The following is an 18,263-nucleotide window of genomic DNA, read 5'->3' on the forward strand; positions in this document are numbered from 1 at the left end:
TATATGATGCTACAAAATCATGCCTGTGTAAAAGATTCTTTAGAAGGGAAGATAGATCGATGGATTTTAAAGTAACAGAATACAAAAAGTTCATTGAAACACTTGTCCAGTTTTGATGTGGTATTTTCTCTATATACTTCAATAAAAATAACATTTCCACCGTGTCATTCCAGTAAACACTAATAAAAAATGAATTTCAAGAAATTAAGCCCACAAGGAAGGAGTGAGGTGTTAGAAGGAATACTTAAAAAAAGATATTTATAAATATATTAGTAATTTAAAGCAAGGATTAAGTGTATACAAATTATAAGGCTTTGAGGGTATAAAAACAATATCAAAATAAAATATTAGACAATAATAACATATAAAATGGAAAAGGGGTGATTAGTATTAAGGCAGAATAATAAGCTATTTAGTCTTAATTCAGTCTAGAAAACAGTCTATTACCCAAGTTATAGTTCTGGTTAGTAGATTAATAAGAGCATTGAAAAAAATGGAATAGTTATATTCACACAGTATATTTTTGAGACAAAATACTAAATAAAACATTAGCAAATTTTTATATGCCAGTTATTGTAACGCAAGTTATATGTGTATTTATTGTGCTCTTTGTCATCAAAATGCCAAATTTCTCTGTAGGCTTACTAAGAAGAGCAAAGAATACTCCTGCAACATTGAAAGTTCTATTTCAAGCGTTCCAAGGTTTGTGGCTTTTAATGAGGAGTCTAAGAATATAGGGAATTACATGTATCAAAATGTTTGTTTTAGATAAGTGTTTGATCAATTAAAGTTGAAATTACATTCATCATAGTAAGTTAATTTCACTCACCAATTCCTAAAAATAGGAATAATGCTAAAGACATTTCTGTCTTTTCAAATTTTATTTTATAAGGAAAAGAGCTCTACTTTCAAACACAGTACAGCATCCATACCATCAGAGCAAAATCATCCTAAGTTTGCTGTATTGTTGGGAAGAGGATATGAACTTCAGAGTTTTAAAATTCAAGCATACTATTTACTTATTTAGCTAAACACTGAAGGTAAGCAATGGAAGAATAGAATTTGTATAACTTTCTAGAAAGAGAAAAAAAGAGGAGTAAAGAAGAAATGAATCCAATATATGGCAGGAAAAGAAAAAAAAGTCAATAAAATTGGCAAATAGGAGGCACAACAAAATATAAAAATTGATTAAAAATATTAGTAATTACAATAAATATCAATGGTGTAAGTTTAACACTTAAAAATCAGGTGCAGATTGGTTTAAAAATTCCAGGTCTGTGCTAATTACACATCTGAAATATAATGACACAAAAGGATCACTAATGAAAGGATGGAGAACCATAGACCAGGCAAATCCTAACCAAGAGAAAACTAAAAGAGTTATTGAAATATAAAAAAAATGACTTTAACAACTTTATTTTAAATCATAGTGAATCAATACATAAAGACATTATTTAAATGGCCATAGCTATCTTTTCAACATGGATTGAAACAGTAAGAACATACTTCAGAGTAAAAAATAACCATTATCAGCGTTTCGTATCAGTTTGTGTGGCATACGTAATAGAGTTCAGTGATTATGAATTTTTCTTGATATTGTGGCAACTGATTTAATATATTTCAACTCTGAGTGCCTTGCTTGAATATTTAAAAATCCTACGTGAAAAAGAATTTGGAAACAGCTATGTGCATTTGTAGTCTATTCAGAGACTGAGTTAAAAAAAACAAAACAAACATACAAAAAAACAACTTTGCCATGCTATTTCCCCTGAAGGCCTGGATGGATTTTTGCTTAATAAATGAATAAAATTCCGAGTATGTAATCCCCTACAAGTATTTAATTGATTTTGTTCTTAAGTAATGGCAGTAATCTTTGGAAAGTTTTCTTTATATAAAACATTGCATTTGAGTTTTATAACTGCAAGAAATAGGACTGTCCTACTTGGAGAATAGAGGCTTACATTAAAAAAGGGGTTGACACAGGGTAAATGGAAGAACAATAAAGAGAACAATCTGTAGGTGGGCAACAAAATTAGGGTAGTCTAATAAAAACGGTATGGGTTGTAGAACCATACTGATAGCAATATTTACTAATATTTGAAAATTCTCATGTGTATAAAACTCTTAGTACAGTTTCTGATCCACACTAGTCACTCAATAAATGCTACTGCTGTTAGTGTTATTAGAGAAACAGCTCTAGATGTTTCTTTTGAAACTTAGAATAAAACCATTGTTTTAAGCAGCTCTCCATACTTATCAGCAAATTTTAACCTTACCCTTACATAAAATTTAAAAATAATTTTCTAAGTAAAGAGCCATGTATTTCAAAGAACATTTATAAAATGCAGATAGAAAGGAAAACATTAATGAACAAAAACTAAAACAAACAAAAGAGAAAAGAAATCATCCACCACCCCAAATTTAGAGAGTGATGTTACTATTTTGGAGTATCACCAAACCTTTCTGGATTCTCTTCCAATATATCAAAATCATTTTCTTTTTGTCCTGAGATCCATCTACTTAGCCTCTTAATAGCTTAGCTTGAATTCATTTATCAGAGAATTGAGCAAAGTCTGTTTATCAAGTAGTAACTTAGCTATCAAGAGTAACTGAATATTTCTCATTTGTTTGATAAGGATAATGATATCTACATTGACAGAGAAGTAGTTATCATGAGTCTAAGTGAAGAGTACTGTCTCCCTCATCTGAAGTGTTCAACTTAAAACCAGTAAGCTTTAGCGAGCCCACTAGACTCAGAACTCTATGTGTGCCTGGATTGTGTGCTATTTTCTGTACATCTAATTTCTGCAAAGCACTGGTGACCCAAGGGTGAATTTTTACCCAGGAGAATGAACATCACTCAGTAAGCTGATAGCATCACAGAGTTCAAGCACTGGGTAGTTAAAGGATGGGGCTGTCTCTATTCTGTACACTTAGGGCCCAGCCCAATGGGGTATAAACCATGTGCTTGATGGATATTTGGTTTTTTCTTGTTGTTCTTAAAATATTTTTAAAAATTAATTTTTATTGGAGTATAGTTGATTTACAATTTAGTTTCTGCTGTATAGCAAATTGAGATATTTGTTGACTAAAAAATGAATTAATGGTACTTGAAGGCACTGGAGGCCAAAACATTTCCTTCATCCACCCCAGGCCATTTCTTTAAGCAGCCTGTTTTTTCTAAGATGAGTAGAGAACAATCTACATGACCCCAGTACTAATGATCCACTCCAGCCAGAGGGTACTTGACTGGACTCATGTCTTTGAAGACCGTCCCACTTCACTAACACTGCTGTTCCATTCCTTAATTGTTCTTTATTTTTAACAATATTTTCTTTTTAACATCTTTATTGGAGTATAATTGCTTTACAGTGTTATGTTAGTTTCTGCTGTATAACAAAGTAAATCAACTATAAGTATACATCTATCCCCATATCCCCTCCTTCTTCTGTCTCCGTCCCACCCTCCCTATCCCACCCCTCTAGGTGGAGACAAAGCACCGAGCTGATCTCCCTGTGCTATGCGGCTGCTTCCCACTAGCTATGTATTTTACATTTGGTAGTGTATATATGTCCATGCCACTCTCACACTTTGTCACAGCTTACCCTTCCACCTCCCCATATCCTCAAGTCCATTCTCTACCTCTGAGTCTTTATTCCTGTCCTGCCCTCAGGTTCTTCAGAACCATTTTTTTTTTTTTTTTTTTTTAAGATTCCATATATATGTGTTAGCAGGAAGTATTTGTTTTTCTCTTTCTGGCTTACTTCACTCTGTATGACAGACTCTAGGTCCATTCACCTCATTACAAATAACTCAATTTCCTTTCTTTTTATGGCTGAGTAATATTCCATTGTTTATATGTGCCACATCTTCTTTATCCATTCATCTATTGATGGACACTTAGGTTGCTTCCATGTCCTGGCTATTGTAAATAGTGCTGCAATGAACATTGTGGTACATGACTCTTTTTGAATTATGGTTTTCTCAGGGTATATGCCCAGTAGTGGGATTGCTGGGTCATATGGTAGTTCTATTTTTAGTTTTTTAAGGAATCTCCATACTGTTCTCCATAGTGGCTATATCAACTTACATTCCCACCAACAGTGCAAGAGGGTTCCCTTTTCTCCACAACCTCTCCAGCATTTACTGTTTGTAGATTTTTTGATGCTGGCCATTCTGACCGGTGTGAGGTGATACCTCACTGTAGTTTTGATACCTCACTGTAGTTTTGATACCTCACTGTAGTTTTGATTTCTCTAATGATTAGTGATGTTTAGCATCCTTTCATGTGTTTGTTGACAATATGTATATCTTCTTTGGAGAAATGTCTATTTAGATCTGCTCATTTTTGGATTGGGTTGTTTGTTTCTTTGATATTGAGCTGCATGTGCTGCTTTTATATTTTGGAGATTAATCCTTTGTCAGTTGCTTTGTTTGCAGATATTTTCTCCCATTCTGAGGGTTGTCTTTTCATCTTGTTTATGATTTCCTTTGCTGTGAAAAAGTTTTTAAGTTTCATTAGGTCCCAATTGTTTATTTTTGTTTTTATTTCCATTTCTCTAGGAGGTGGGTCAAAAGGATCTTGCTGTGATTTATGTCATAGAGTATTCTGCCTATGTTTTCCTCTAAGAGTTTTATAGTGTCTTGCCTTACATTTAGGTCTTTAATCCATTTTGAGTTTATTTTTGTGTATGGTGTTAGGAAGTGTTCTAATTTCATTCATTCAACTATGTTGAATAATAGTGGTGAGAGTAGGCAACCTTGTCTTGTTCCTGATCTTAGAGGAAATGGTTTCAGTTTTTCACCATTGAGAATGATGTTGGCTCTGGGTTTGTCATATATGGCCTTTATTATGTTAAGGTAAGTTCCCTCTATGCCTACTTTCTGAAGAGGTTTTATCATATATCGGTGTTGAATTGTCTTGAAAGACTCTTCTGCATCTATTGAGATGATCATATGGTTTTTCTCCTTCAGTTTGTTAATATGGTATATCATCTTGATTGACTTGAATATTTTAAAGAATCCTTGCATTCCTGGGATAAACCCCACTTGATCATGGTGTATGATCCTTTTAATGTGCTGCTGGCTTTTGTTTGCTAGTATGTTGTTGAGGAGTTTTGCATCTATGTTCATCAGTTATATTGGCCGGTAGTTTTCTTTTTTTGTAACATCTTTGTCTGGTTTTGGTATCAGGGTGATGGTGGCCTCGTAGAATGAGTTTGGGAGTGTTCCTCCTTCTGCTATATTTTGGAAGTTTGAGAAGGATAGGTGTTCACTCTTCTCTAAATGTTTGATAGAATTCTCCTGTAAAAGCATCTGGTCCTGGGCTTTTGTTTGTTGGAAGATTTATAATCACACTTTCAATTTCACTGCTTGTGATTGGTCTGTTTATGTTTTCTATTTCGTCCTGGTTCAGTCTCAGAAGGTTGTGCTTTTCTAAGAATTTGTCCATTTCTTCCAGGTTTTCTATTTTATTGGCATAGAGTTGCTTGTAGTAATCGCTCATGATCCTTTGTATTTCTGCAGTGTCAGTTGTTACTTATCCTTTTTCATTTCTAATTCTATTGATCTGAGTCTTCTCCCTTTTTTTTTTGATGAGTCTGGCTACTGGTTTATCAATTTTGTTTATCTTCTCAAAGAACCAGCTTTTAGTTTTATTGATCTTTGCTATTGTTTCCTTCATTTCTTTTTCATTTATTTATGATCTGATTTTTATGATTTCTTTCCTTTTGCTAACTTTGGGGTTTTTTTGTTCTTCTTTCTCTAATTGCTTTAGGTGTAAGGTTAGGTTGTTTGAGATTTTTCTTGTTTCTTGAGGTAGGATTGTATTGCTATAAACTTCCTTCTTAGAATAGCTTTTGCTGAATCCTATAGGTATTGGGTTGTCATGTTTTCATTGCCATTTGCTTCTAGGTATTTTTTGATTTCCTCTTTGATTTCTTCAGTGATCTCTTGGTTATGTAGTATTGTATTGTTTAGCCTCCATGTGCTTGTATTTTTTACAGTTTTCTTTCCTGTAATTGATATCTAGTCTCATAGTGTTGTGTTTGGAAAAGATACTTGATATGATTTCAATTTTCTTAAATTTACCAAGGCTTGATTTGTGACCCAAGATATGATCTATCCTGGAGAATGTTCCATGAGCACTTGAGAAGAAAGTGTATTCTGTTCTTTTTGGATGGAATGTCCTATAAATATCAACTAAGTCCATCTTGTTTAATGTATCATTTAAAGCTTGTGTATCCTTATTTGTTTTCATTTTGGATGAGATGTCCATTGGTGAAAGTGGGGGTTAAAGTCCCCTACTATTATTGTGTTAATGTCAATTCCCCCTTTTATGGCTATTAGCATTTGCCTTATGTATTGAGGTGCTCCTATGTTGCGTGCATAAATATTTATAATTGTTATATCATCTTCTTGGATTGATCCCTTGATCATTATGTAGTGTCCTTCTTTGTCTCTTGTAATAGTCTTTATTTTATAGTGTATTTTGTCTGATATGAGAATTGCTACTCCAGCTCTCTTTTGATTTCCATTTGCATAGAATGTCTTTTTCCATCCCCTCACTTTCAGTCTGTATGTGTCCCTTGGTTGGAAGTTGGTCTCTTGTAGACAGCATATATAAGGGTTTTGTTTTTGTACCTATTCAACCAGTCTGTCTCTTGGTTGGAGCATTTAATCCATTTACATCTAAGGTAATTATTGATATGTATGTTCCTATTACCATTTTCTTAATTCTGTTGTGTTTGTTATTGTAGGTCTTTTCCTTCTCTGTTTCCCTCCTAGAGAAGTTCCTTTAGCATTTGTTGTAAAGCTGGCGTGGTGCTGCTGAATTCTCTTAACTTTTGCTTGTCTGTAAAGGGTTTAATTTCTCCATCGCATCTGAATGAGATCCTTGCTGGGTAGAGTAATCTTGGTTGTAGGTTTTTCCCTTTCATCACTTTAAATATGTCCTGCCACTCCCTTCTGGCTTGCAGAGTTTCTGCTGAAAGATCAGCTCTTAACCTTATGGGAATTCCCTTGTATGTTATTTGTTGCTTTTCCCTTGCTGCTTTTAATTTTTTTCTTTGTATTTAATTTTCTTAGTTTCATTAATATGTATCTTGGTGTGTTTCTCCTTGGATTTATCCTGTATGGGACTTTCTGTGCTTTCTGGACTTGATTGACTATTTCCTTTCCCATGTTAGGCAAGTTTTCAACTATAATCTCTTCAAATATTTTCTCAGACCCTTTCTTTTTCTCTTCTTCTTCTTGGACCCCTATAATTCAAATGTTGTTGTGTTTAATGTTGTCCCAGAGGTCTCTGAGAATGTCCTCCATTCTTTTCATTCATTTTTCTTTATTCTGCTCTGTGGTAGCTATTTCCACTATTTTATCTTCCAGGTCACTTACCCGTTCTTTTGCCTCAGTTATTCTGCTATTGATTCCTTCTAGAGAATTTTTAAGTTCATTTATTGTGTTGTTCATCATTTTTTGTCTGCTCTTTAGTTCTTCTAGGTCCTTGGTAAACGTTTCTTGTATTTTCTCCATTCTATTTCTAAGATTTTGGATCATCCTTACTATCATTACTCTGAATTCTTTTTCAGGTACATTACCTATTTCCTCTTCATTTGTTTGGTCTGATTCGTTCTTACCGTGCTCCTTCATCTGCTGCATATTTCTCTGTCTTCCCATTATGCTTAACTTATTGTGTTTGGAGTCTCCTTTTCACAGGCTGCAGGTTCTTAGTTCCCATTGTTTTTGGTGTCTGCCCCCAGTGGGTAAGGTTGGTTCAGTGGCTTGTGTAGGCTTTCTGATGGAGGGGACTGGTGCCTGTGTTCAGGTGGGTGGGGCTGCATATTTTTTTTTCTGGGGGGCAGTGCTGTGTACGATAGTGTGTTTTCGGGTGACTGTGAACTTAGTATGCTTTTAGACAGCCTCTCTGCTAATGGGTGGGGTTGTGTTCCTGTTCTGGTAATTGTTTGGCATGGGGCACCCAGCACTGGAGTTTGCTGGCCGTTGGGTGGAGCTGGGTCTTAGTAATGAGACTGAGATCTCTGGGAGAGCTTTTGCCATTTGATATTACATGGGGCTGGGAGGTCTCTGGTGATCCAATGTCCTGAACTGGGCTCTCCCACCTCAGAGGCTCAGGCCTGACACCAGGCTGGAGCACCAAGACCCTGTCAGCCACATGGTTCAGAAGAAAAGGGGGGAAAAAAGAAAGAAAAATAAATAAGTAAAAAAAAAAAAAAAAGAATTAAAATAAAAAATAAAAAAATAATTAAAATTAAAAAGTAATAAAAAAAAGAAAAGAGCAACCAAACCAATAAAGAAATCCACCAATGATAACAAGCACTAAAAACTATACTAAGATAAACATAGAAATCAGAAACAAGTCAGTCGCAGACAGCAAACCCCAAGTCTACAGTTGTGCCCAGAATATACCGCCTCAATTTTGGGAACATTCATTGTCTATTCAGGTATTCCACAGATGCAGGGTACCTCAAATTGGTTGTGGGGATTTAATCCGCTGTTCCTGAGGCTGCATTGAGAAATTTCCCTTTCTCTTCTTTGTTCGCACAGCTCCTGGGGCTCAGCTTTAGTTTGGGCCCCACCTCTGCATGTAGGTCACCCTCAGGCTTCTGTTCCCACCCAGACAGGATGGGTTTAAAGCAGCGGCTGATTAGGGGTCTCTGGCTCACTCATGCCGTGGGTAGGGAGGGGTACTGTAGTTATAATTGGAATGCAGGTTGAACCTGAGGTGGCAGAGACCAGTGTGACGTTGCAAGAGCCTGAGGAGTGCCATGTGTTTTCCTGGGGAAGTTATCCCTGGATCACGGGACGCTGGCAGTGGCAGGCTGCTAGGCTCCTGGGGTCAGTGGGACAGGTGGCACATGTGGATAGTGACCTATGCTTGCACACAGGATTTTTGGGGCTGAAGTAGCAGCATTAGGGTTTCATGCCTGTCTCTGGTGTCTGAGCTGATAGCTATGGCTTGCGCCCATCTCTGGAGCTAATTTAGGCAGTGCTCTGCCTTCTGTGGACAGACAGGGAAGGAATCCCCTCTCCTTGCACACCCCAAAACAATGGTCTCTTGCCTCTTAGGTAGGTCCAGAGCTTTTTCCACACTCCCTCCCAGCTAGCTGTGGTGCACTTGCCCCCTTCAGGCTGTGTTCATGCAGCCAACCCCAGTCCTCTCCCTGGGGTCTGACTTCTGAAGCCGGAGCATCAGCTCCCAGCCCCCACCCGTCCCAGCGGGTGAGCAGACAAGCCTCAGGCTGGTGAGTGCTGGTCGGCACTGATCCTCTGTGCAGGAATCTCTCTGCTTTGCCCTCTGCACCCCTGTTGCTGTGCTCTCCTCCATGGCTCCGAAGCTTCCCCCCGTCCATCCCCGGTCTCCGCCAGTGAAGGGGCTTCCTAGTGTGTGGAAGCTTTTCCTCCTTCACAGTTCCCTCCCAGAGGTGCAGGTCCCATCCCTATTCTTTTGTCTCTGTTTTTTCTTTTGTCCTACCCAGGTACGTGGGGATTTTCTTGCCTTTTGGGAAGTCTGAGTTCTTCTGCCAGTGTTCAGTAGGTGTTCTGTAGGAGTTGTTCCACGTGTAGATGTATTTCTGATGTATTTATGGGGAGGAAGGTGATCTCCACGTCTTAGTCCTCCACCAACTTGAAGGTCCCGACTCTCTATTTGTGCAAGATTTTGTCTTTCAGGTTAAGACTCTGGATTCCTCTTTGATCTATGATTCTGCTTCTCTATCTCTGCAACATTTCCATTCTCAAAACCCCCATCAGTAAAGCCCTTTCTGGGCCCGTTCAGGCCTTGAACCTTCCACCTGGATACTCCAAGTCTTTTCATTTTCATACACCAAGATATGGCCTCTAGGACTACTGTTCCTATCATTTAATTTCCAGGGATTGAGCCATTGGGTTAATCACAGCCCCCTTTGTTCATCGCACTTTAGAAAAGGAGTTCTTTCTTGGGAAACTCTTATTAGAAATGTGTACATGGGCCAAATTAGTTTTCCGTATTGGTTTTGCAACCTAAGGCCCAGATGGCATAGGGCAGAAGAGAAATAAAGACATGATGGAGGCCAGGGAGGAAACTCTTGGTCTCACAGGATCAGTTAGGTGGAGAATCCCTGGAGAAGGAAAGGGAATGCAAAAAAGAAGGAAGGATATTAAAATGTGTCAGTTGCCTACTATGTGCAAAGTGAGGGCTCTGTGTGTGGGGTGTGTGTGTGTGTATTAACTCTGAGAGTTAATATCATTATTTGAATTTTATGGATGGAGGAGTGTGAATCTCAGAGAGGCAGAACTGGGACCAAGGTCAGTAGAGCTCTCGGTCTTCCCACTGTATCCCATGGAGTTCACTTTCTCCAGCCCTAAAGCCCTCTCTTGTGGCTCAGAAGAAAGAGATCAAAAGATTAGACCTGAACACAGAATATCCATGGCATAGGATTGAAGAAAGAAAGAAAAAAGAACATGACAGATCTAGTTTGGGCCAAATAATACTAACAATATCAAAACCCATCATCAACAGTAATATAACACTATATTTATATGCTGCTTTTGATATCTCCATGGACATGGTATGCTTCTGATTTTTATCTTTACAACCAATTAGTAAGAGAGGTCAGTTTTATTTTCTCCATTTCACAGACTCTTCTTAAGATAAAGTTATTTTACACCGAATGGATTGACAAAAACTAAAAGTTTGCCAAAAAACAACTGTTGGAAAGGATGGGGAACGATGGGGTCTCACACGTTTTTGGTGAAACAAAGTGATACATCTACTTTGGAAAATACATCTAGTGCCACTGAAGAGAGGAATATTCTAAGACATGGCCATTTCACTCTTAGAAAAAGAACTTATCATATTAAGTACTTGGGAAAACATGTACATATTATACACAGGGGAAGACATCAACGATATTGTTCACAACAAACTAACATTCATAAGAGGAAAAAACTGGAAACACCTAAGTGATGGTATTTAACTATGGATAAACATTATATTAATGCGATGCAGTGCTGCCTATCAATGAAAACAAGCGAATTATATCTACATGCATCAGCTCAGAGACTCTGAGATTCACAAAAGCTAAGTCACGATGCAGGAATATAGCAGTGTATTACTTAACCTACTTATTTCTATAATTCTTTCATAAAGTGTTCTTACCTCTGTTTTGTACTCTCTGGTTGTGAGTCACAAATGAAGAGCTAAAGGAAATGTTACAATTGAAAGAACGTTAGTATTTCCCACGCTGGGTCAGTACTCATGGCCTGTCATATTTACAGAGCACTTTATATTTTACTGGATGAAAAATTGTCTGTTTTGTAAGGTTGATAAAATGCTGGTTCCTTCCTTTCTCAATACAGATGAACATTAGATATGGAACAAAGCGACTTAACCACATAAGTTCCTTCCATGTCACTTCAGTGAGCACACATCAAAATTCTTTACTTTTGGAAGCTATGAATTTAGACTTGTGTTGTAGCTACAGTCACTATAGAAAATGCTATGTGGCTGGATGGGGTTCCTACTCTATAGTAGTTGTTTACCAATTGAAGGAGAGTCAGCCATAGCAAAGAAGAAAAGAAGAGAAATTATTTTATTCCTTCTTAATGTGAGCTAGGTAAGAAAATTTTGAATTATTACAAGGAAATTGATAAAGAAAAAAGGATTATAAAAACATAATAAAAGGCAATACAATGATATGCATAATAAAAGGCAATAAAATGATATGCATTTCTAAACACACAAAGACTGTTTACTGGGACTTCCCTGGTGGTGCAGTGGTTAGGAATCCACCTGCCAATGCAGGGGACATGGGATTGAGCCCTGGTCGGGGAAGATCCCACATGCCGCGGAGCAGCTGAGCCCATGCGTCATAACTATTGAGGCTGTGTGCCACAACTGAAGCCCATGTGCCTAGAGCCCATGCTCTGCAGCACAGAGAAGCCACTGCAATGAGAAGCCCGCATACCACAGCAAAGAGTAGCCCCTGCTCACCGCAACTAGAGAAAACCCACGTGCAGCAATGAAGACCGAACATAGCCAAAAATAAGATAAATAAATAAATAGATTTATTAAAAAAAAGACTGTTTACCAATGGCTTTACTTGGCACTTTACTTAATGTTTGGCTTTGTGTAACATGCAGCTCTGATTTTCTGGTTCATTTTGTATTGTTGTTGGCATTGTCATTTTAAACTTTAGTTGCTCCTACAGTTAAATCTAATTACATGGAGCATGCTCTATGCCACGACTGTACAATTGAACAAAGCCTCTGGGTTAATTCAATGAAATCTAGCCCTTTTCCAGCACCAATGAAATCAACTGAGTACATATCTGGTTTTTGTTATTTCCACAGAAGCCTGGGGTCTTATGATTTGCTTGGTAGATAAAAATGCCATTAGATCATTGAACCACCACACTGTGCTGTCATCACTGGTTAGACTTCTCCTGCTATCTAAGCCTTGGATTCTGTTAAAATCAGGATCCCTTTACTAGGAGTCAGTGTACAATTTTTTAAATATCTGGAAAAAAAATCACAGATAGCAAAATTTCACTGCCCTAATTTTTCAGGATTTTTAGAAAATATTGAGAGAATAGGGATATCCTCTGAGGATATTCTAGGTTTTGTGTACAAAGTTTATAAAAATATAAGTAAAAAAAAAAACTACCTAAACTGAAATAGAAATAATTCTTTCATTTTATAAACATTTATTGAGCATTTACCAAGTACATGATATGTTTTGGGGGATATCAAATGAATAAGACATGGCCTCTATCCTAAAGCAGCTTAATTTATGGAGGGAAGACATGATTATACCATAATCACAATTTGGAGTAAACACCACAATTGAGGTGAGCAGAGCAGAAGATCCTGTGGTAGCAGAAGAAGGTCACAATCCAGACAAAATAGATTTGATTCTCAGGAAAGTCTTCCTGGGACATATGCTAACTGAGCTGACTTCTGAAAGGTGAATAGGAGATTGGTGAGGAGTAACGGTGTGTTCCAGGTAGAGGGAACAGCAGGTGCAAAGGATCAGAGGCAAGAAAACATGGCTTATTCTTCAAGAGACCAGAAAGTAGTTCCTTATGGATGGAAGGTAGGGTATGAAGATGTATCATTAGAAGGCTATTGTTTCATTAGAAGGCTACTGTTTAAGCAAGAGTTGATGGTGGCTGGTTTATGTTGGGAGCTGGGGAAATGGGTAGAAATGGATAGACTCAAGACCCATTTTGAGTTGAGATTTGAGAATTTTGGGAGTTTTTAATGATTTGGATGGGACGAGTGAAGATGGGAAAGACAGTATACCATTTACTGAGGTGAGAAAGTTTGTAGGAGGAGAGCGTTGGTCCAGAAATGAAAGTAGAAATGAAGAGTTCAGTTTCCAACACTGAGTTTGAGATACCTGTCACTGATTTAAGGAAAACTGCCCATTGGGTAGCTGGATATATGGGTCTGGGGCTAAGAAGGGTGGTTGGGACAGAGGATAGAGATTTAGTAATTATCAACATAGAGTTGACCCTTGACAGTGTAGGGATGGATGAACTGCCTACACTCTTACTGATAGAAAAAAGGACATCAGAAGGATCTGAGGAATACCAACATTCAGAGTTCAGTTTTGGAAAAAGCCTAAAAGGGAGACTTAGAAGAAGCAGCCAGTTAAGAGAGGAAGAAAAATCAGGAGACTTTGTTCAATTAAACAAACAAACAAACAAAAGAAGCCAAACCACACTGAATAACAACTACTACAGATGTGGGCCCAACTAAAATCTCATGATCTTTTCACTATAATATGATGTTTTTTTGTTTCCTTTCAGAAAATTACATTAAGAAAGAGTATGTACTTATTGTATGGGCAAGAGTTTTGTGTCAGATTGGGTCTTAAACTGAAAACAGCCTAATAAGAGTTATGAAACTGCAGTCCTAATGTCCACAGATCAAAGACTGAGAACAAAGTTGCTGAAGGTGTGAAATAGGACAAGAAAGTGAGGGAGAGGAAGGGAGTGGGGGATGGAGACCATGCCCCTGACATACAGGGCCTGGCAATGGCATTGAGAGCTGGTGGTTAGCGGGCACATGGGCAGGTTGAACAGGTCTGGTCCTGCTCTCAGCTTCACATGGAAGGTGAGTGACATTGCCCAAGGCCACACGGTTTGTAAGTGAGGAAGTCAGGCAGTATGATTCCAGGGGCTCCCTCTTAAGCAAAACTCTATTCCATCACAAACAGCGTATTATTAAATAATAAAAGAGCACCTTAACTGTGGGCAGGCACTAAGGAAAGTCAAGATTTATGGGCTGCATTTTTAAAATCAAGTCAGTGTAGGCACCATGGGCTACTGAAGAGTAGAGTTGGACTTGATTTCAATGGCAAGAGACTCAGTCTCTCTAGGCCTCATTTATTCCCTTTGGGGAATGGGTCAGAACTACCTCTTGTATTCAGGGTGGCTTTAAGCTGTGGTCTGATGGATAAAGAGGAGTTTTCCAAGTAGGGAGAGGGTGGAGAGAGGGAAATATGGGGGTGTGCTGTTATAGGCAGAGGAATAGCACATGCAAATGTCCTGTGTTGGGAGGCGGTGGAGAGTGACATGAACTGAGCTGGAGCCACTGGTCAGACTGGGGTCAGGAGGGTCTGATAACACTAATTTTGGAGACTGTATGTTAAGGAAGCTACCACTAATGTACGTGACCTTGGTCAATGAATCACCAGCCTGAGCCTTACTAGTCTCCTTGACTCTTCTGTTGGGATGACATTTGTCACAATAACCTGATCAGGCAAGTATTTAATCAGATAATGGCATTTTCAACCCCTGGCCATTTATAAAGTGCTTTTCCAAAGTAATTGTCAGCTTCTGTGTGTCATCCACTGAGACTAGTTAGAAAAGCCAACTTTTCTTCCAGGGTTGACTAGCCTCCATTCCAGTTAATCCTCCCTACTTAATATCCATGTTTTCAAATATCGTCTCTAACATGCAATCAATCGCTTATAAAGTGCAGGAAGAGCAATGTTATTAACTTCAACAACAACAATGATTCACAGGTTTCCCTGGGGCCTCAACACGGGGCCTCATTATGAAAGGCTAGAGTTTCTCTTTCTCAGGAAGCCTCTGTGAATCATCATCCCAGACAACACATAACCTGACCCCCAAGCCGGGACCCAGCAAGGGATTCCTGGCTCCTTACCTGGTAATGGCAAGAGAAATCTCTTGAGGACTTTGGTTTTGTGACAGGTGAGATAATTCAGGCTTCATCTGATGATGAGGAACTGTGTAAAAGCGTCACAGAATTTGGGCAGGTTGCAAAAGGAAAATGATAGGGGACCATTAGAAGTCTAGCGGAACTGCTATAATTTCATCCAAGTAATCTCTGATTATTGAGAGTAAGCTGCTCATGGTTAGTGGAAACTGTAACCCACGTGTTCTGCAATAACCGTGGCTCCTGGGACTGGCTTCTCCCTGAGGCTATAAAAATTGCTTTGAATGTTGAATATTCAATAATATTATAAAAAATATTAAATTTGGAACTCATCCTTGAACTTGCCAATATATAGAATATTTCACTGGAAGGTATTTGGTATTGGAAGGGCTTGAAGTGGAAGTGGACTGAGGTTGAAATCTCCATTCAAATGAAAACTTACATAGAAACATAAACAAAAATGTTAAGCTTAAGAACTATTCTGAGCAATGTAGGGTAGGGGGATGCCTGATGCTGGCCCAGGCACACCTGAATTCTCCTATCTCTGCGGTGATAGGGCAGGAGAGCTCCCAGGATTCTATTATAGACCAGTGGTTTCCACCTGGTTCCCACCAGACGTGAGTTTTCTCAGTTGTTCCCCTTTGATCTTCCAGTTTTGAAAAGTTTTGACAACCACAGGAACTGGACTTATTCAGTAATTACATATGTCATTGGTGTTACCACTTTTTATTTCCTTTTCATCCTGGATAGATTTTAACTAGCCATCCAGAATTACCAAGGGCACATAATAATACTATGATAGGGAATCCCATAAAACACTCTTCCAGTTGCAGTGGTAAGTAGTAAAGTTAAGGAAGCATAAACACTGACATGTCTTAATTTTGGCTGTTACTCTGTGCTGTGTCCAAGGTTGATCACAAACTCAACACCTTTGACAGAAGGGCTGTCATTACGTGAAAAGTGATTGGAGTCAGTGACTGGTCCACTAGTCATACATCCCATAAAATCATTTCAGGTCATCAACAGCCACCTCTGTGAGCTGATCAATGTCACGTTGCTGGGTTTATAATCACTGAAGCCTGAGGCAACAACTCCTCAACATTTCAGTAGGATGCTGAGCTTTATTGTGGAAAAGGGTACAGTTTCCTTTAGATTTTAAAATTATTTAGAATTGCCAACAGACCCTCACTCCTCCATCAGAAACCCTTGGGAATCCACAAACCCAGGTTAGGTCCCACTCCAGTCTAACTTTCTCAATGTAAAAAGAGCAGACTTGAGACTCACAGAGTCAGTGCAACTTGTTCAATACGCGCAGTGAGCTGGTGGTGAGCCTCTGAAATCTTAGCCCAATGTTGCTTTGTCAAACTAGGCTGCCTGTGTTAACTCTTTGGGCCATAGCTCAGGTCCTTTGGCTCTGGACATAACTCATCATTCTAAGTGAATTGTGAACAGTATCCCAAAGGTGGGCATGAAGGCATCACCAGATTAGCATCCTGCCATCTAGCAAGTGTTGGATTGCATGCTTCCACAACAGTGACATCTGCAGTGTGTATGCGTGCACGCATGAGGGCTTATGTGTGTATGCACGGGTGACATCAAAGATGGAGAGACCAAGAGCTTCTCTGGAGCAGCAGGCCAGCAATGTCTTTCCCAAGTGGCAGGGGGTGACAGTGTGCCTCCTTGTCAGTAGCCTGTAGCTGAAGAAAGACCTCTACCTCACCCCCAATTTAAATCACCCTGTTCAGACCACAGGACTCCTGAAGAGACTCTGAGGTCCTGGATCCATCTGGATCACGTCATCATGCACCCAAGTACGTGTCCATATAGCCCAGGCCCTGAAACAAGTAATCGTTTAAAAAAATGACTAATGCTATTAACCTGGAAATAGGACTTAACCTAATGATATTAGGATAAGAAAACAAATATAAATAGTTCACCTTTCTCTGTTCCAAGAACCTGTATTGAATTAAAAAAAAACAAAACATTGAGTTACTCTTAGTGACAGAGAATTTTACATTATACTATGTATGTTTTTAGAGCAGTTGGTTAGTTTTTTTAGGATAGATTTTTAAAAATCTACGAATAATCCTCCAAAAGACTAAGCAAAAATAAAAATTTTATACTCTTTGTGTGATGTAACAGGCAAATATACAATCTGCTGATGGGACTATAAATTGCTTTGACTCTTGGAAACCAATTTAACCATAGCTATTAAGAGCCTTAGAAATACTCTTATTCTTATCCCCCAAATTCCATTGATGAGTTTCTTTTTCTTAGACAACAACCTGAAATCTGGATCAAGTTCCATGTACAAAGATGTGCAGTACATCATTACTTATAATATTGAAACACTGGAAACAATCTACATAAGCCTCTAAGTGAGAACTATTAAGTAATTTTTGGTGCTATACTCACTATTGGAATGTTAGAAATGCATTGCAAGTATTTACGTAGAGTATGGAATAAGATTACTCTGTAAGTATATCTCAAAGTTACATAAAATTGTTCAGGATTAAAAACTGGGCTTATGACATATTTTGTAGAAAAAAGGATTTGAAGAGATATGATAAAATATTATATTAATAGAGGTTGTGTTTAAGTGATGAAAGCCATAGTTAATTTTCTTTATACCTGTTTTGGAATTTTTATTTTTAAAAATTAGCATGAAAATATTCACAGTATTCTTGTTAAATGCAGCCATTTCTCTTCTCAAACATTTTCATTCTCTTTTTTTCCTTAATAGTAGTAGAATTCTTGATCATTCTTCATTATGAAAGTCTATGTGCTTATGGGACTTGTATTCTTGAGTCCTATTATATTCTTGAAGAATCAAAATGCCTTGCAAGAAGTATAGTATTTGCTGAAGTATTTACTTAACTGCAAATAATTTTCTAAAGTCCATTTCATGCATTGCATCAGCTGAGAAAGTCCACAGGTATCATTTGGACTACAGCTTCTTAACTTGGGGGATGCAAGAGGTCCTTGGATGGCCTCGTGGGGTCCATGAACCTTCTGACATGAAAAGCTAAATTTTTTTCCTCTATAAATATGTGCATTTTTTTTTCCTGGGGTGAGGAAGT

At 38.2% G+C, this 18,263-nt stretch overlaps 1 protein-coding gene across 1 annotated transcript in view; it reads right to left on the minus strand.

The window, feature by feature from the left end:
• CLNK (cytokine dependent hematopoietic cell linker) overlaps positions 1 to 18,263 on the minus strand; it is a gene marked incomplete at both ends in the record, with an annotated part of 105,721 nt that overhangs the window by 17,484 nt on the left and 69,974 nt on the right. The window contains 3 exons of the mRNA XM_082838133.1: positions 11,156 to 11,196; positions 15,172 to 15,253; positions 17,121 to 17,139. Coding sequence (XP_082694259.1) covers positions 11,156 to 11,196; positions 15,172 to 15,253; positions 17,121 to 17,139 — 142 coding nt within the window. The remainder of the gene's footprint in view (positions 1 to 11,155; positions 11,197 to 15,171; positions 15,254 to 17,120; positions 17,140 to 18,263) is intronic.

The sequence above is a fragment of the Leucopleurus acutus genome (assembly GCF_964270905.1).
Source record: "Leucopleurus acutus genome assembly, chromosome: 4".
In the NCBI taxonomy this organism is placed as follows: domain Eukaryota; kingdom Metazoa; phylum Chordata; class Mammalia; order Artiodactyla; family Delphinidae; genus Leucopleurus; species Leucopleurus acutus.